The 20,358-nt window shown below is 36.0% G+C and overlaps 1 protein-coding gene across 1 annotated transcript; it reads left to right on the top strand.

Annotated features, from left to right (window-relative positions):
* Window positions 1-12,037: 12,037 nt before the first annotated feature.
* LOC149165922 (protein VACUOLELESS GAMETOPHYTES-like) lies at window positions 12,038-12,703 on the top strand. The gene has a single exon (XM_089429979.1). It carries the CDS (start codon window positions 12,038-12,040, stop codon window positions 12,701-12,703), a length of 666 nt encoding a protein of 221 aa, XP_089286105.1.
* The last annotated feature ends 7,655 nt before the right edge of the window (window positions 12,704-20,358 follow it).

Below are 20,358 nucleotides of genomic sequence, written 5' to 3'. Positions count from 1 at the left end.
CTCATTTGGTCAATTAGATAAGAGGATGGAGTGGGTATTGGTGGAGGTGGAATCGAGCAAAGGTTTGATAGTGTAGTTGGAGATCAAGTGGAGCAGTTTCACATTTACTCTGTCTATTGATTACTTGGGGGTGTCATACAGGTACTTGCACTGTCATGAGACTGGGCACCTCATTGCATCATGTCCCGATTTGACGAAACAAGTTTACAATATGTGGGGGTCACGTGAGATGTATAATAATCGATCTCATATTTCCATTGCTCGGGGTTCAACAAGTATGGAGGATAAGGTATGTGGGTCAACGACTCAGGACATGACAATGGGAATCGACAATGGAGTAATGGCATGTGACCTAACATCTAATATCTACATTCCACCAGGAATTCCAATCCTCCGAAATGGCTAAGATGAACATTGCCTCAATATTTTTGTACCCATTTCAGAATTTTTACAAAAATGCTTAACTTTGACTCATGAAAGCATGAAGCATAATGTTTGCATGAAGCATGTTTTTCCTTATCCCTCAACCACTACCTCGATGTTGAGGATTTCCCCTCAGCCTCACACTATTCATTATGCTAAACAATTGGATCCTTAGAAAAATATGGACCTAAGTGGATGCCCCAAGACCACTCCTGATCCTATAGACCTCCCAATGAATTACTCTCCTTTACAGGATCAAGCGGAAGGCCACCCTCCCTCTTCCATTCCCCCATTGAATGCTACACCATCATCTATTCCATCATATGACAAAAAGCTGGAAGCTCTGATTGATTTTGCTGAGTCCCTTAAACTTATGACCATTAAGAGGTCATTCTTCCAGATTCCTAAGGCCCCCTCTAGTCTTCCCTACCGATAAAATGTCACAATCTACAAAAAGAGGGCTCCTAGATACAAGAAAGTGATTGATTGCACTAGTATAGTGCTATCACATTCCTCGGGTCTGAATTCGGGAGGGGATCCTTTTAACATCGATACTACATAAACTATTTGGTGGATATCTATTACATATTTAGATATTTCATGGTTCCTTAGAGGATATACACCCAAACACATGGTTCTGTCGCGGCCAATATATCTTTAAATGTGAGGGGCTAGGAGCACCCCATAAAATATGCTCTCTCCGGGGTTTGTTTAGATCATATAACCCTTCAATGTTATTATTTCATGAAACCATGACTGAGCAGGAGAAAGCATGGGAGGAAATGCTATCTTTTTTTCCACAATGGCTTGTTTGTGAAACTCAAGCTAATGGACTTTCGGGGGGATTGGGGGTGATGTGGAACCCTAAGATATTCAAATAATATTGTTCATATGCAGGTATCATTATATATGACTATAAATCAGGATAAGGCTAAAGAATTTGGATAATTAATTCTTATGCACCTTATTACGGACGCACACTCTATTGGGACAAGGTGTCTAATTCTATATTGTTAGGGATGAGCTCAATTGTTATTGTTGGTGATTTGAACTTTTCTTTGGGACCAAAAGACTGTCTAGGGTAGCAGGGCGAAGGAGGATGTTCTAACTGCATACTCCATAGGCATGATAGAGACACATGCTCTGGTTGACATTGAATTGAATCCTTTTGGTCCCACTTGGCGGAATGGGCGCACTAGTCGGGAGGGCATTTCACGGATCGATATATTTTTGGTGAGCCAATCTCTATACTAGAATATGACTGACTTGAAATCTATGATTATCCCTGCCACCATCTCGGACCATATGCCGATTTCACTATCCTGGGGAGAGGAGCTTCCTAGGCGATCATATCCTTTTAAATTTAATCCTAGATGGCTGCATATGAAGGATTTCGAGAATTTGATTAACATTGTATGGAAAAGGCAATTATTTCCTCCCCCTATGGAGTGCTTGTTTTCCATATCAACTAAGCTTTCACTGTTGAAAAAGGAAGTTCGTTCATGGATTTTAGACAAAATGAGAGAGGAGAATAGAACTCTTTGAGATATTTATCATTCTATCAAACTTTTTAATGATCCTTCTGACCCTCTTTATTTATCGGAGTCATACACATATAAGATTATAGATCCGTTGGGAATTAGAAATGCCAATTTGTTGAACCATGAAGCAGACATTCAGATGAAAAGATGGGCATTATGGGTTCGGAGGGAGATAACAATACTAAGGATTTTCATTGCCACTTCAATATCAGAAAGAATATAAACTCCATCAGGACCATTCACGAGGCTGAGGGTAATATCTATTCCTCCCAGACATCTCTGGAGAAAGTTGTTGTATCTCATTTTAGGAGTCACTGTTTAGATCGGGAGCATGACATACTCTCCCAGTCAGCTTTTATTTCTCACATCCCAGAAATGTTTTCGGTGGAGGAGAACAGTAAACTAGGTTGTCCCAACACTAAAGAAGAATTGATGGAAATGATGTGAGATAGTGCTAAGGATAAGAGTCCTGGTCCAGATGGTTGGAAAGTTGAAACTTTTATCCATTTCTCAGAACTGATGATCTCATATCTCTTGCCCGTTGTTGAAGAATCTTAGATTAATGGGTATATTTGGGGGACAATTAATGCCACTTTTATTGTTGTCATACGTAAGAAGAAAAATCCGCAATCCTTTGCGGATTTAAGTCTAATTTCCCTTTGCAACACAGTGTATAAATTGACCTCTAAGTTGATCACACAGAGAATGAAACCGATCCTATCTAGATATATTATTGAGGAACAATTTGGGTTTATTGAGGGAAGACAAATTCAAGATGCCATATGTATTACTCAGGGAATTATGCACTCTATTAAAACTAGGAAACTAAAGTCTTGCCTTCTCAAGGTGGATTTGACCAAGGCATATGATTGCATAGATTAGGTATTTTTTAAACTAGTCTTGATCAAAGAAGGTATGTCCCCAATGAATATTTGTTGGATTATGGCCTACATCAAGACTATGAATTTCGTTTTCATCATAAACGGATTTCCTTCCCATTTCTTCTCTGCACATAAGGGCTTGAGATAAGGTTGTGCACTTTCACCTATGTTGTTCCTTTTGGTTATTAACAATCTGAGCAGGAAATTAAGAGATGCTAGAGTTCAAGGTATCATTTCTGGGGTTAGCGTATCTTGACAAATTGATATTACTCATTTGATGTTCATTGATGACCTCCTATTTTGAGGAAATACTACCATTATTGAATGGACAATATTACATAGAATTATTAAATCATTTGGAGAAGCATCAGGACTACATATGAATGGACCAGAATATTTTCTTATACATAATGGTATTGTGGGGCTAGATATTAATGGAATTAGTTTACTCTTCAGGTTTGAATACAAACACATTGATGAAGGTATCACATAGTTGGACTTCAACCTGAAGCCAAATAATTATTGTAACAAGGATTGGGATTGGCTGGTAGAGAGGTTTCATAAGAAACTAGACTGTTGGAAACAGATGGTTGACAATGGGGGGTAGGATGATCATGTTAAAAGAAATACTTCAAATATAATAGTATATTGGATGCACCTATTTCTACTTCATAAGGAAGTTATTAAAAGGATTCAATTGATCATGGGATGCTTTATTTTGATCGGGGCACTACTTTCTGGGAAGATTCACTTGATAAAATGGTCCCTCATCGCTAGACCTGTTGAAGAACATGGATGGGGTATCATCAATCCAACTGCATTCGACATGGCACTGGTCATTAAAAGCATGTGGAGGGCAGTGTCAAGTTCGAGAATATGATCTCATATTATCAGGGATTAATATATGTTTAGGAAAAAATTCACAACATGGATTACTAGAGGGGCCAAGATGAAATCTATTTCATCACACATCTAGAGAAGTATGATGAAAAATATTCATGGATCATGGGATTTGTTCAGTGGGAGGTAAGAGATGGATCCAAGATCAAGATCAAATTAAACACAATCAAAGGTATGGTGCGAAACCACTCTTTATCATTTTAGAGCCTTAATTTCCTTCATGATAAAGAGATTATTTTCCTTAGACGTAGTTTCTATCATAATGAACTATGTATTGACCGGAAAACATGGACTCGAGCTGGGGATATACATATGCCTAGGGACTATGTATGTGAATGGGAAGTATTTATTGCAAATCTCAGAAATGCAAGTATATCACTTAATGATTAAGAGGACCAGATGACATGGGGGGTATCATAAAAAATGGGCTTCTGATGGTTATGAACATATATAATGGAATGCAAAAGAAAGAGAAAGGATATCAGGTTCCAACCTGGGTCAGGTCATCTCGAAAGGAAAACTACCTAACAAGATTAAATGTTTTTGCTAGTTGGCTATCCTGGATAGAGAATTGACTTGGAACATCCTACAACATAGAGGGCACTCAGGCTCGGGAATATGTCTTCTATGTAAGTGAAACACAAAATATAATGCTCATCTATTTCTTCACTTCCCTTATGCAAAAGCACTTTGGGAAGGGATCATGGATATTTTCGGCATTGAACCTCTACAACATCATACATCGTTGAGGTATTGTTTGATAATTTGGTTCAAAACACATGATAGGTACACATTTCTCCCTTTATATCTTATATGGTCCATCTTGTGCAGCCGAAATGCACTTATTTTTTATAATAAGCATCTGGTTGTGAGGGGGGACATCATTAAAACTATTGCATATTCCACTGAATATGGACCATCCAAGAATAGCACCAAACCCATAAATTTCAAACATAGATAAATTTGGCAAACATATCTAGCGGGGTTTTTCAATGGTGCTTGCTCTAGCAAAAAATGTGGATGCCTACATGGTTATAGAACCGGGGAAATTCTTTCACTTTTGTTGGGAAGGGGGACAAGGGATGAATAATAAAGTAGAGATAATTTCACTGTCGGGAGTATTGATCACGACAAAATGGCTAGGGTTGGATCACATACAAATCTATGGTGATGCAAAGGGAATTGTAGACTGGGTAAAAGGATATAATAGTTTCAATCCTCCCATATTAACCAATTGGATGAAACACATTAGGACATTGGTAAGCACATATCATCATATCAATTTTGATCACATTTACAGGGAACAAAATTGGACTTACTATCAAAGAGAGGTATTGATAAGGAACCTGGTAAGTTTTTCTTTTCTGTGTATGAACAAGGAGTCATGACGAATGCTAGTAGCATAAATTTTTCATAGAGCATGGAGGTATGATGGTCTATAGTTTATTTTGGATAATGTAAGGAATTACAGAGCAATTGATCGAGGAGATATCTCTTTCCATATTGTCAGTAGAAAGATAGTTTTTTGTATTTTTGGACAGTAGATGAAAGCAAGTAAGATACATAGGCAAAAGTAGTAGTGAAAGTACTGTGTTTCTAGAAAAAAAGGTTTGAATACAGATAGATTTTAAAAATATGTAAAATATACTATCTGTTTTTATTAATATAAAAAATATGTAAAATGTACTCTTTGTTTTTATTAATATAAATCATAAGTTTTTTTTCCTTTGAAAAAAATACTGATATTTTCAAAAATTCTGAATTTGTTATATATAGTTCAATCAATGAAATGAAATGGTTTTTAATGACATCCATGAGACCTTGTATTCTAAGGGACCACCCATTATTGCTTAATCCATATTCATTTTTTTTCTAGGTTGATTATGCTGTTATGGATCTTGAGTAAGAAAATCTATGTTTTGTGAAGCCTTGTCTCCTCAAAAAGCTCACTAAGACTGTTCACCTTTAGGATGCTATCAAACTGATAATGGATAACTTCATATGTTGCACACTCTTTGATAAAATTCCATTTTGTTTCTATTATCCCTTTGTTGCAAAAAATGCAAGTTCATTCTTCGCACTCTTCTTTAGGTGATGCTCATCTACCAGTTTCACATCTTAGATGATGGGAGCTAGTTCTTAGTCGAGAAATTAAAATTTTAGTTGTTCCTTTGATTGAGGAACTCAAATATTCTTTATCATCATGTTTCCATGTTGGATTAAATTCTTTGACATAATATGCTTTCTTTTTGCCTACCTTCTTTGTTCACATGGTAGTCCTAAATTTTTCTAACACCCAACTTTTTATCTCCTCCTTAACGTGAGGGAAATCATGCAGATTAATGTCCAATTTTCCTAACCACTTTATGTTTTGTTTCACCAATGTCTTTTTCCGGCGGTTTAGCTCTTCTTCAACAACCAATTTGGGCCATCAATGCTTATCCATATTTTAAAACTTCTTCAAGTAACTCAGCAGATGAATGATTGCTGATGCCTCAATTGGAAACATACCAGCCTCAGCGAAAATGATATCATATGTGACCGTTGATTTAACTTTGAGGCTACTTGTGATCAAGTGCTTTTGGATTCTTTCTATTTGTCTCCATTTGTGGCTTGACATGTTGCTCCCCCATATTTCACAGCCATGAGGATAACTGGCACCATCAATATACCAAAGAGGGTTTTCTTAGTCTTCCAATACCATAGTTTTGCTTGTCTACACCTATTCATAAGAAGGTAAGAAGCTTTCCACCCTCCTTGGATTCTTGATTTACATGTCTCCTAGCTAAGCCTATAGTGAAAGTCAATTCCTAAGTACTTGTACTCATCTACCACCTCCAAGGGGCTGCCCTCAAAGAGAGAAGTACCCTGACGTTTCTTTTTTTTCAAAGAAAAAATCACAACTTTAGTTTTGTTGGTATTTACTTGCATTCCCACCTCTTGACAAAAGAGGTCCAGAGATTTCAAGTGTTCTCTCAAACTAGGGCTGATTTAGTAATAGGAATAGGTCATCTGCATATAAAAGTAGTTTCACGACATATCTTGTCAACTGGATGCCTTCTCCTTTGGTATTTTTTATCCACTCTTCAAGTTTATCAATATATAAACCAAATAGCGTGGGAGAAATAAGACATCCCTATTTGACTCCCATGTCACTGTCAAAACATTCACACATGCCTTCCTTTGTTCTGATTCTGTCTCTAACCCTCTCATAAAGCTTATGAACAACTTCCCTATATTCCTTTGAGATCTTTAGTTCCTCCATTTTGTGCCATAGTTTATCTCTAAGGAGAGTGTCGAAGGCTTTTTTGAAGTCAACATAGTAACAAAATGCTTCCCCACCTTGGTTGTCTCAAACTTTTTCAACGAAGTTTCTTAGAGTGATGCAATGATCAATGGTAGAATGTTTAGGCTTAAAGCCAACCTGTCCCTTTGCTCTTTTTCCCTCTTTTTCTTCCCATTCGTTGATTTTTCACTTTAGCATGCTCCCAAAAGTTTTCCAAGAAGAGGGTTGATCATAATAGTACGATAGTTAGAAAGGTTATTGGTATCTCTGTTTTTATGAAGAGGTATAACAACATTGATTGTCCACTCAACTGGAAAGCTATCTTGATTGTCTCTATTAAATATCTCCATGATGTGTGGGGCTAGAAGCTTAATTATCCATTTTAAAAATTTTGTTTGTAAAATGTCAATGTCTTGTGCCTTTCCATTTACTAGTTTCTTTATACTTTGTTCAATATCCCCAACAAAAAATAGCTCTTTTGAGGAGACAATTATGGGAGGCTTACTTTTCTCATTTTTCCGCTCATACAAAAGTTTTGCATAGTCTAACCATTGAGTCCTTGTGATATTGTTTTCTATTTTCTTTTTCTTTTGTTGTAGTTCCTTCCAGAAACCTTTGGGATTATGTTTTCCCAAAGAGATTAATTCCTTCCTTCTTGAAATCACATAACTTTCTTTCTTCGATTTTATCAATTGTTTATATATAATCTTGTTTTCTTTGCTTGTCTTTTATGTTGTACCTATTTCCTGTAGGCAGTCCTTGGCTGCAAAAACTACGCCAGGAAACCAACTCAACCAGCCTTTAGGTTCAAGCTAGCCCTTGAACTAGAGGGGGCTCCTTTAGTGGTTACACAGCTTTGTTTAAAAATGTTCACCTGTCACTGAACAACAACCTTTGAAGCACAATGGCCAGATTTATGATTTTAATTGGGGGTGGTTGGCGATCAATGACAATCCCTATCCATGATTAAAGGCCTCTTTCACAAGGTCCCTTCTCAAAGTGTCAGCTTCCAGCCTGACAGAATGACTTAGATTTTCAAGGATTATGATAAAAGAATGTAAGGAAATTCATAATAATTAAGAAGTCAGACATACTTCTTAACAACTAGGTAAATTTGGATGCATGTAGAAGATTTCTACAACCCAACAAAACATATTCAAAGGCAACTGAAGGCAAAACTGAAACCAATTCTAAGAGGAGCTACTTTAGACAAATAGTCCAATAAGCTAATCTCTTTTAATGGCTATCAAAAGGCACAAAACAAAAACCATTCAAAGAGGAGTTATCTTGGACGAACAGTCCAATAAGTTAATCTCTTTCTAAAGGTTATGATTTTGCAGAGGATTTCAGAGAGATTAAGACTTAATCTACACTTACCAAGACCTTCCTATAAATGCTTTAAACATGTGTAGAAATAAGATATGAAACACAAGAAAGACATACTAGAAAACACAAAATTCTGTCAAACTCAAGCCGGAAGGCTTTCATTAGAAATCCTATAATAGAAGCTATTACAAAGTGAAGAGATTTGGCATCCTAAACCCACACCTATCATCTCAATTAATGAAGTATTTATACAATTTATTACAAAATACCTTGATTTAAATATCAAGATTTGTTACAAATATCTCAAAATGTTTTACAAAAATAGAACTGAAATATAGGACATTCAAAAATTATGAATCTACTTGGCACTATCTTTGTGGATTGTTGGTGACAAAGAAGAGCAATTCAAATTTGATAGCAACTCTTATTTGATGATGCAGCCTCCAAGTCACTAAATGTCTTTGAGCTTTTTCCTCCCGAATTTATGAAAAATAGGGTCCATTCATCCCTTTGAATATCTCAAGCCGAGCTAGATGTGTGAAAACTGAGAGAGGTTTTATGAACAAAAACCTTCTCCAGTTTCTCAAGATTCATCTCTGATTATCCACAATATTTTCTGCAAAAGGTGGCTTAAATAGGACATTGCATAGTCGGAAAAATAAGCTACAATGATGAGAGTGTATCTCCCAACCCCTGACACTTGTATGAAAATTGAGATAGGCTTTTGTATTTTGGATTTTTATGAACCAAAACCTCTTCCTGTTTCGAAATATTCATCTTTGTTTAGCCACAATAGTCTCTGCAAAAAGGTGGCTAAAACAGGAAAATTATGGAAAACATGCCTTCAAAGATGCATTTGCATCTCCCAAACCATAACAATTGTTAGAAAACTGAGAGATATTTTTGTACACAAGGATGTGAGCAACAAAACCCTCTTTTAGTTTCTGAAAATCCATTCTCATTTGTTTGTAAACAATGTTTTACATTACTGCACTGTATAAGGAGAAAACAAAGTTTTAATTGAGCGTGAGACATGCATATGACGTGGAGGTAGGAGATGATGTGGAGGTGGAAGGAAGGCATGGGAATGGAACAGTAAGCGAGAGTTGGATTAGGCGGAAGGAGATACGTGGCAGTGGTGGATTGGCAGGGAAATGCTATGAAAGCCGACGTAATCAAGATGGGTGGTTTATGCAGGGAGTGGATACCGTTTTCGGAGGGAGGGGAGTGTCGTTTCTTGTATTGGTGGAGGGGGGTCCGAAATCTTGGCAGAAGGACACGTAGCAGCAGAAAACTGTTTTTCGGATTCCCCTCCCCCCCCCCCCCTCTCTCCTCCCCCATCGACATTAAACATAATTACATCGAGGGGGGTCCGAAATAGTTATGTGGTCATCGGATTTGGGCAGAGTTGAAATCTACAGTGAGGACGTGCCCGAGGATTATTGTTGGTGGTCACCATTGGATCTTTGGTGGAGCACTTTATTAATGAATGCCAAAACTTTAGGATAAGTTGTATTTCCAAGGTTTATAAAACAAGTTACCTCTTTTCCCTTATTTATACAAATAAACTAGCTAGGGTGCATTTAAATGTGCTGACACTCGTTTATTTATTTATCAATTAATCCTAATTTAATACATTAATTTAAAATTGTTTGATCATATAGTTTGATCAAAACTAATGATGTTACAACATTTTCTTTGAGAAAACTTTTCGCATCCTTACATTCTTTATCATACCAAGGATTAGCTGGGAAGGTATTTGTGATCCTCTTCATAGGCCTAGATCTCTTACATACCTTTAAAGCTTTGTGTATTAAAGGGATCAACATACCACTGCAAACATATCTTTTATTTCTTATGTTATCCTTGCGGCCCATGTTGTTGCTTTTGGCTAGTCGTAGGTGTTCTTTAAGCGAAACCTTAAATAGCTCCTGATTTTCCTTGTTTAAGATAATTCTCTCATGTTACGAAACTTTCTTGTGTGAATGATGGGGATGTTTCCCCTTTCAATCTTCTGTATTTATACCAAACTAAATAAGAAGAGACAGATGGTCAGAGTCTAGATTTATAGGGCAACACTCAATATTAAAATTCAACAACTTGGAAATAGACCTTTCGGAGCATATAACATAGTCTACTATGATTTTCCCTTTGTATGTTTTAAAGGTAATACTATTGGACTTCTGCCAATTTTTCATGGCATTACATATAACCATGTCATTTAGGTTACAAAGGCCTAATAATTCTGCTCCAAAGTGTTAAACCTTCCCTTTCCCATCTTATCATGTCCTCCTCCAAGGGTGCTCTTCATTCTCTCTAAGCCATAGCGGATAGCTATCCTCTCCCATTTCGCTGCCCAACTGAATAGATTGATTGTTTGTTGTTCTAACATTAAAATCACTAATTAGGAATATTTCTCCCTTAATAGTAAAGTTTGAATATCTTTTTTCAAGGGTGCATATGGGTTTTCGGTATCTAGGTTCTTTTTTTTATTATAGAAATTTGAGGTTTCTGGAGCAAAATAACAAGCAACCAACTATATTGTGGGGTCCATCTCTGTTATTTTCAATCATATAAATTATTTATTTAGGTCTTCTTTCTCCAATTTCTCCAATTTTATAATCTTGATCCATATTTCTTTTATTAAATTAAGATTGTTATTTCTCCATGTCCTCTGCCTTGTTTAGTTTCTTGGTTCCAAACAGAGATTTTAGTCATAAAACTCCCGTATGCACCGAGCTATGTTGATACCTGATAAGCCATATTATGTTGAGAACAGAAGCAGAGGAACTTTCAAATTCAAGAAAGTAGTGGGGTGGATAAAACACATAAAATTCTCTCTTCCGCGCACATTTACCTGACGTTTGCATCCATAGTGTGCTGGATATACATTCGGCTGATAGAAATGTTAATGACTCTGCTGTTCCGTCAGGGGTGGACAGGGTTGCGGTAGGCGAAGATTATTTACCAGGCACGGCTAAGCGCCTTGTCATAGACATGGCATGGTATAGGAACATACATATTAGTTATCCGGCAACCTGAGATAACATCTCCCGTATAGGCACATACATATTATTTATCCGGCAACCTGAGATGACATCTCGGGTGGGTGCAATTAAAATCTAAATCTGGGCTAGATTTGTATTCAGACATCTGCGTTACGCCACCTTGAACGCGTAAAAAGATTCTGGGGCCTGTTGGCGAGATTGACATCTCGGGTGGGTGCAATTAAAATCTAAATCTGGGCTAGATTTGTATTAAGACATCTGCGTTACGCCACCTTTAACGCGTAAAAAGATTCTGGGGCCTGTTGGTGAGATGACATCTCGGGTGGGTGCAATTAAAATCTAAATCTGGTCTAGATTTGTATTAAGACATCTGCGTTATGCTACCTTTAACGCGTAAAAAGATTTGGGGGTTGTTCATTCAATCTTTATTATGGCCATTTGTAATCTTAGCGTGAGACTAGGCTTTTCATTGCAACTCTGAAAATTCAAATAAATTTAATTCGAATAGTAATAAATTTTATATTTTTAAATGGGTATTTCAGGTATGCCACAGAAAAGGGAAAAGGGAAAAGATGTGGTGCAAAGTGACCAAATTAGGGCAACGGAGAAATGTTTAAAAGAGTAGGGGTAGTTGGATTTTATTACTTTTACCAATCTATTACAAATTGAAGCATGGCGGAGAATGAAGGGAAGACGAGAATGTTGGAGATTCGACACTTCAGCCATAGTGAGCACGCCCTGCGCTTCAAGTATCGTTCCGTCTACGTATGCGATGGCTGCGGAGAACTCGGTACTGGTTTCAGATACGAGTGCCGTCGGTGTGACTTCAGCTTGCATGAATCCTGCGCCCGAGCTCCCAAGTCCACCAGTCATTCCTGTCATCCCCAGCATCTTCTAAACTTCAGGGAGAAGCCAGTTTCACCCCATGTTGAATGCGACGTATGCGGAGAGAAAATAAGAGGGTTTGTTTATGAGTGCCGTGGGTGTAACATCGACCTTCATCCGTCGTGTACAAAGTTGCCACATACGCTGCGGCATGCTTTGCATCCACACCACACGCTGCAACTCGTGCCTTCTCGCCGTACTAGATATAAATGTAATGTATGTGGAGAAGGTTTTAGTCCTTACGCGACGCGCTATCGCTGCTGCGAGGGTTCTACACAGTGTGGCTTCATGTTACACATTTCCTGCGCTAAACTACCTGTTGATCCGCTGGAAGAGATGAGAATGCAGTCCATATCGCCACTTGAAGTGCCCCGCGCCCCCATGTCCACCTCATCTTTCGATGTTGAGGTGGAAATGTTGAGAATACTGTCGATATTGCGACACGGGAACTGAAGCGAAGGCGAAAACATCTATGGATGATCTGGGAAAGGATCTGCAAAATATTTTCGATTGTTCTGGGACTGACTCCGAATGATTTTGGTTTCGTTGATAAATTATTGTCTAATAAATAACTGACCTATACTCACTCATGGACGTAAAGCAGACCATTGGAAAGTATCTTTTTGTTTAGATTTGTCTGGTTATATCTTTCTCCTTTTAGACATTTGAAAATGTTATTGAGTTTAATGTTAACCTGGGTTTCGCACATGGTTTCTCAAACCATGGTTTTTTTATTTCGTGATAAATCGAAGATATTTTACAAGACCAATATAAAAAGGAGGGTTCTTCTTTGTATCAGACATTCGGAGATTTAATGAAATATGATATTACTGATGCATAACTGTTTTGCTGGCCCAGTAATGGTGATATTTGGCTTTTCATTTGTTATTTTATTTTGCGTTGAAGATGGAATGTTGAATTTATGAATGGTTCAGATATTTACAATTTTTTTTTGTTGTTGTTCGGGGTGTAATGGTTAGATGGCTGGTCTTACATTGTTAGGAAATTATTTTGTTTGGTCTAAAAGTTAGATTGGTGGTCTTACATGGTTAAGAAATTATTTTGATGTTAGTGGTTATTTTTCTTTTATGGTTTAGTCTTTTAATTTTGTTTTTAAAAGAGTAATATAAGTATATTTTGGAATAATTCAATTCACAAATTTTTTGTGGGGAGTAAGTATTTCATCATGTTAGTTCAGATTTTAATTCTGGGGTGTTTGATATATTATGGTTGTACATTGTTTAGTTGGTATATTAGTTTATTTTTATTTAAGTTGTAAATTTTGTTGTTTTTGGGTTGATTTTTGAAATAAAATTACTTTATGATTTAGTTTTAGGTTTTGTTTTTGGAAGATGGCTCAATATAAACATATTTCAGAATTTCAACTTACATGTTCCTGTACTAGAAGCTAGTATTTCAACATATTAATTGTAATGCTACTTTATATTTTAGTTTATTGTTAGCTGACATTTGATGACATTTCGCTTGGTTGGCATATTAGTTCATTTTTATTTAACTCATAAATTTTACTTATTTTTAGTTGATTTTGAAAATAAATTATTTCATTGTTTAGTTTTTTTACCTTTTATTTTTTAGAGTATGGCTCAATACAAATTTTAAACATATTTTAGACTATCCCAACTTACATATTTCAACATATTAAGTGTCATGCTAGTTCTTATTTTAGTTTTTTTGGTATTTGACATTTGGTTGCACCTTGCTTAGTTGGCATATTAGTTCATTTTATTTGGATTATAAATTTGGCTCCTTCTTAGTCTAGATTAGAAACTCTTTCATGTTTTAGTTTTTCAATTTTCTTTTTCAAAGATCGTTGAATACAAACATATTTTGGAACACCCAAACTTACATATTTTTGGTAGGGAAACTAGTTTTTAAGCATCTTAATTTGTGGCATGCTAGTTCAAATTTTAGCTTATTGGTAGTTGACATTTAGTTGTGCCTTGCTTAGTCGGCATATTAGTTCATTTCTATTTAGCTTCCAAATTTTGCATCATCTTAGTTGATTTTTTGAGCTCTTTCTTAGTTTAGTTTTTCAACTATGTTTTTTTAACATATTTTGGAATAACCCAACTTACATTTTGATGTAGGAGAAGCTAGTATTTCAACATATTAATTGCTATGCTTATTTATATTTTAGTTTCTTGATAATTTACATGTGGTTGCACCTGGCTTTGTTGTCATATTAGTTCATTTTTGTTTGGCTTGTAAATTTTATATACTCTTTAGTTGACTTTTAAAACTCTTTCATGGTTTAGTTTGTTAGCTTTCTTTTTTGAAAATTGTTGCATATAGACATATTTTGAAACAGTCCAACTTACATATTCTTATTAGAGAAATTAGTATTTTAACATATTAATTGGTATGCTAGCTCATATATTAGTTTAGTTGGCATATGGTTGCACCTTGTTTAATTGGCATATTAACTCGTTAAAATTTGGCTTATAAATTTTGTTTCTTCCTACTTTAATTTTAAAGCTCTAGTATATTTTAGTTTTTCAGATTTCCTAACCATTTATACACAAATATTTTGGAATAGTCAAATTTACCTATTCTGATAGAGGAATCTAGTAACCATTTATACACAAATATTTTGGAATAGTCAAATTTACCTATTCTGGTAGAGGAATCTAGTATTTGAACATATTAATAGGCATACTAAATTCATATTTTAGTTCTTTGGTAGTTGGCATTAGGTTGCACTTAGTTGACATATTAATTCATTATGTCACACTTTATTTAAATAAAATATCTATATTTTTCGCAAGAAGTTTTCCACACATGATTATGTGTTTTTGGTTTTTTGATATAACAGGTCAAATCAACATAGTTTTCTTTCTGACTCGGTTTCTTTATGCAAATGTTTATGTGCTTTTGACTTTTTTATGTTTTTAAATATAAAAAATTCCAAGATAAACTCAAATGAATGATCATTTTCGGGAAGTAATTTCCAAACGTATGGCTGCTCTAAATACATGTAAATGTAATATTAATACAAAATTACAATTTTTCTTAGGAAAAATTGTATAAAATATTATTACTGATTTAATATTAATTAATAAATATTATTTACCCGGCACTGGCATAGTGCCTTCTCATATACATGACATGGCATGGTATATATGGCACGGCCATACATAATATTTATTTATCCGGCCAACCTATGATGACATCTCCTGGTGAGATGACATCTCCGCTGGCTGCAATTAAAATCTAAATCTGGGCTACATTTGTCTTAAGACATCTGCGTGCGCTACGCCATCTTTATGATGGCCATCTCTAATCTTTCCCTCGCCGTAGCAGTGTGAGACTGGCTTTTTAAGTTTAATACAACTCTCTGAGGATTGCAATAAATTTAATTCGAATCCTCTGACAACTGTAATAAATTTTATATTTTTTAATGGGTATTCGAGGTTGAAGCCGGCAAGGGCTAACCAGCCATATATTGAGTCTTAAATGCTGGGCCAGCTATGTATGTGGTGCACGTCAGTGGGATAGCATACATAACCATGGATTCAGATCTCCGGCGGCCAACATGTGTTTCCGGTGGAGTATGCGGGACCACGCAATGACAGTACGTCTAATTTATTATCGCAGATTCCCATTTATCTTCTCACATGGGAAAGCCATTTGAATTTGAAATTTGATTTCCCGCTTTGTTTTCAAATTTCTTGTTTCGCCTTGTTATCGGATGACATTCTCTCTTTCATCCACAGAGTTTCAGGTTTGCGTTGGTGTTGGCCTGTGTCTGCAACGTCATCATAGGGCCTTTCACAGCTTTGTGGCCAAATTTTTGGATTTATTGCAGCTAGTTCATATCGTTATGGCAGAGTGCAGGCTTCACATTTGTAACCCACAGGTCTGCTTTGGAAGCTACAGGGTGATAGCTGGATCGATCTTTGCTATTTTGGAGAGCGGAATGGAGCAGAGGTAGACGAAATTACAGTAACTTTGTTAGAAAACAAACCAGCATCATCCTGACCAGAAAAGGAATGCAGTCGGTCTTGCTGAAACCAGTCAACATTTAAATCCGGCAAATGGTGGACGCACAGGCATGCTGTGCACAAGACGAAGAAGTAACCTGACAGAGATCAAACCGTCAGTAGGGATGGATGCATTCAGGTTCTATAATCCCCGATGGCAGACTCCGTGGAGACCTGGGCTTAAATCCCAGCAGCCATGCCAACGCGATCGAAGAGCTCTTGCTGTGGCCGTGGTAATGGGGCCTCGGATGACTTGCACATCGTCGTCTTTCTTTTTGTCATCGCTGGATAATAACAGATCAACACTGTATTGCACAAGTTCCATTCCCAAGCCATCCAAAACGCTTCTTTTGATGCACCGGGAATATGTCTCCGAGGAAAGAGAATAAATCTCGTCGGGCTTTCGCTATCGATGAAGTCATATGCCAACTTTACCTTCGGAAACGAAATTTCTTTGAGGAATTTCCAACAGAATTTCTGGAGTAGATATAGAAGCCATCGGGAAGAAAATATTAAGAGCCGATTTCCTATTCTTGGTGGTGTTTTCTAAAATTACAACAAGACTTCTGAGGAATTTCCACCCGGATTTCTGGAAGAAATATAGAAACCATTCCTTAGAAAATATTTTTGTCTAAAATTACACTGTAGTTTTGCTTCCAAAGACGAAACAGAGACAACATGCCAAACCCGACAGTAATTGCATGCATAAAAACCATCTGCTCACGTTTTAAGTTGAACAACCCCCGGATACAAGGAACCCGTGGAACCTTGTAGCATCATTACTTCCAATATTGAGTGAGTTTGAGTGGTCTTTTGAATCAGAATGCGAACTCTATTGAAAGGGTTGAATGTATATTAATTGGTTTTTGAACGATTAAATTCATGAAGTACAAACCATCTTCTATAGGACAAAATTTGTTTGAAAAAAGTTTCACCTTTTTTGATTTGATTATTTAAAGTTAAGATTCATCTAACATGGTTCCAAATGCTAGGTAATCATTATGTATATGTATTTGTTTGATACTAACTTGACCCTTTGAAATTTACATTATTCTGAATCTAAATAATAATAAATAAAAAATGCTTACTAATGAATTTGGTGAACATGATTAATGTCAGTCTAATATTAATCTATGTTATTAAGTTTTTGGAATAGTGGCATAATTTGTACATGATAAAACTTATGTTTATCTATATGTCTTAAAAATAATTTTTTTAGGAATTACATAAGAAATTAGTTGAATATGCATAAAGTAACAATGTTGAATGGAAAAATTTACATATGTCAATTTCTATTTTATAAACTTGTGTTGATTTAGAAATGATGAGAAATGTACATTGAAATCAATGTATATGTTTTTTTATATTTTTAGATGTGTTTATTTAGGAATAATGAAAATGTATATTGAAATGTTTTAAATTATTTGATCATATCTCCCCCTCTTTCTCATTAATGGATGTTTTCTTTTTCAAATAATAAAGTCATGTTATTTTAAATTGACAGTTAACATTACACTGATAGAGTAATACATCATAATCTCAAGCATACCTTAATTACAAAAGCTCCTAAAGAATAAATTACACTTTTATTATTGCTGGTTGTCCCAAATGTTTATTGTAGTGTAGAGAGAGCTCTTAATAAAAAAAATCATAACAAATGTGATGAAATGTTGAATCAAAGAACATGTAGTTCCACACAACAACAATACAATGTTAACCAAAATATCCAATCAGAAAAGGATGCCACACATCCTCCACAAAATGGGAGGAGGAAGCCCTCTTACATGACATTTTGATTCTTTGATCTTTCCCCTCTACTTTGATAACTAGGCATATAAATATTTAGAGGAATAACTTTTGAATGCTTAACTCTAAAAAAGAAAACCTACAAAAATTGAATGACAAAATGATCCATTAATGGACATAAAATACCCCTTCAAATATGAGAGGACATGTTTTAATTCAAGGAATACATCCCAACTAACTTAATCACTCGCAACCTAGGAAAAAAATAATTCCCCAAAATTGGAATGGATTGCATGAGATTTGACTTAATGACATCTAAATATCAATCTTATGGAAAAAAAGTTGATGACAACACCCGATGAAGAAAGTGTAACTAGGTTCGGTCTTCATAAATGTAATTTTGATCTTTGTACTTGTAAAAGAAAAGAAATATTATTTTTGTAAATTGTAAAAATGAGTTTCTTTCTCATTGCATAGGTCTAGCACGTGTTGAAGTGTTATAGAAGAGTCAAAGAGTCAAATAAAATATTGAAGAACCCTTCTTGGGCATATATCAAATGTATATAAGTCAACCTAGTGTCCAGATGAGCCCTCTAAAGACAAGCACAATCCTCTTGAAGAAGTCGGCCAACAAAATGATGTAAAAGCTAGTCACGTCGGCTCACGAAAGGAGACACAACATGTTCACTGTCATAGTGCAAGGCCTTAACTAATAGCTCCATTTCTCCACGAGATCATGAGCTACAACGCTGGTGAGACCAATGATTATAGACACCTTCATCATTGTCTCTCAAGGTACATACCCACCCGGGCGTTCATTGAGTATGACCTTTTAGGGATTTTCTTATTTTGGGTTCCCAACCCTAAAATAATATCAGTCCTCTTGCCTACTCTTATCTTCGATTCCCTACACATCCTTAAAGAGCATCAGATGCTAGATGATTACCCAATCATCCATTCTTTCTTCCTAAGTGAAGACAAGAATGTTTTTCCTATCTCTCCCTCTCAATTAGGGAGGATACATTCACCATGTGTATACATTTATCTTCATGGCCTTCACTAAGACTTACTATTGTTAGTCCTGGACTAGTGCATGACACATGAAATAGAAAAACATAATTGTCTCTCCTTTTTAACCAAGGGTGACTGAATCCAATCTCCCTCTTTATCAGGGACCTGTCAAAGTTCCCTCTTAACAAGGGAATCTCCTTTTTCATCAAAAACTTCTTCTTCATGGGTCCATCAGTTTCTCGATCAAATCCTTTCCTTGATGTCATGAATTTCAGTTGAGATTCATCCTTGTAGGGCATCAATCACCGATTACTTTCCTTCTTAGTTTGTCATGTCATTCCTTTCCTCATGGAAAGTGGCCTTCTTGATACATATTTGGAACCTTCGTCATATGGCTACTTCTTCCTCATCATGTTTCTTTTAGGAATTTCCATCCACCACATGAATGCTAGTTGTACTTGTACTTACAATTCTTGTTCTAGTAGCCCTGCATAAACTCATCTAGATATTACCCAAGAAATCAAAACATAACATTAAATCAAATCATACCTTTCGAGACGGCTCTTCATCATGACATCTTCTTGTAGGTATCAACATCATACATTCTAACACATCTCCCATAGATATCCATTGTCAAGGGTCTCCATTTTCAGACTTCCATCAGAGTTTTCATATCTTTCTAGGAGATTTCCTAGTCAATTATTGGTCTTTTGTATGTTGATTTCCTTCACCATGGTTGCATATTTCATGATATCTTCCTTCCTCACACATTCCATCCCCAGGATATTTCAATTAGAGTTTCTTAATTGTAGTCAACCACTTCATACTTCATATGAGGACATATTATGTTAATTTCATCTAGTGTGACTTATGTCTTCCTGCATCCTTTCAGAGGAGGAGATTCTTTTTCCTTAATCACACTACTCAAGATAGAAGTAATGTTCCATGTTACATGCAACCATACAACATGACATTACAATATTAAATACAAACATAAATACCTCATTTTACCTTTAAGTCATCTAGGCTTCTTCCAATAGCTTCCTTGATTGAAAAGATCTTCAATCCTTGATCTACTTCACCATACCATAATCCCTTGAATTCCATAAGTTGGAGTTCCTAATGAAACACTTTCTTCCACTCTAGATTAGTGAACCCTATGATGAGGATTCCATCAGAGAATATTGAGGATCTTTCATCTCCCCTTCTTGCAGATGTCTTCCCTTTTTGACTTGATGTATGATGAGCCTTGTCCTGGATGACTTCTTCCTTTCCTGCAATATCCAATGAGGTTCCCAAGAGATATATCCTTCATGTATAATTGCCATGATTTCTTCATTGAATTTCAGA

Source organism: Pinus tabuliformis, chromosome 5_1, assembly GCF_031772625.1.
Source record: "Pinus tabuliformis cultivar Carrire ecotype Pingquan chromosome 5_1, CPIR1, whole genome shotgun sequence".
Lineage (NCBI taxonomy): Eukaryota > Viridiplantae > Streptophyta > Pinopsida > Pinales > Pinaceae > Pinus > Pinus tabuliformis.
Note: the sequence above shows the minus strand (reverse complement) of the source record. Positions and strands in the feature narration are given on the sequence as shown.

Bases quoted from the DNA above. Each gene is read 5' to 3' on its own strand.
- LOC149165922 (XM_089429979.1), top strand. From the start codon at position 12,038: ATGGCGGAGAATGAAGGGAAGACGAGAATGTTGGAGATTCGACACTTC.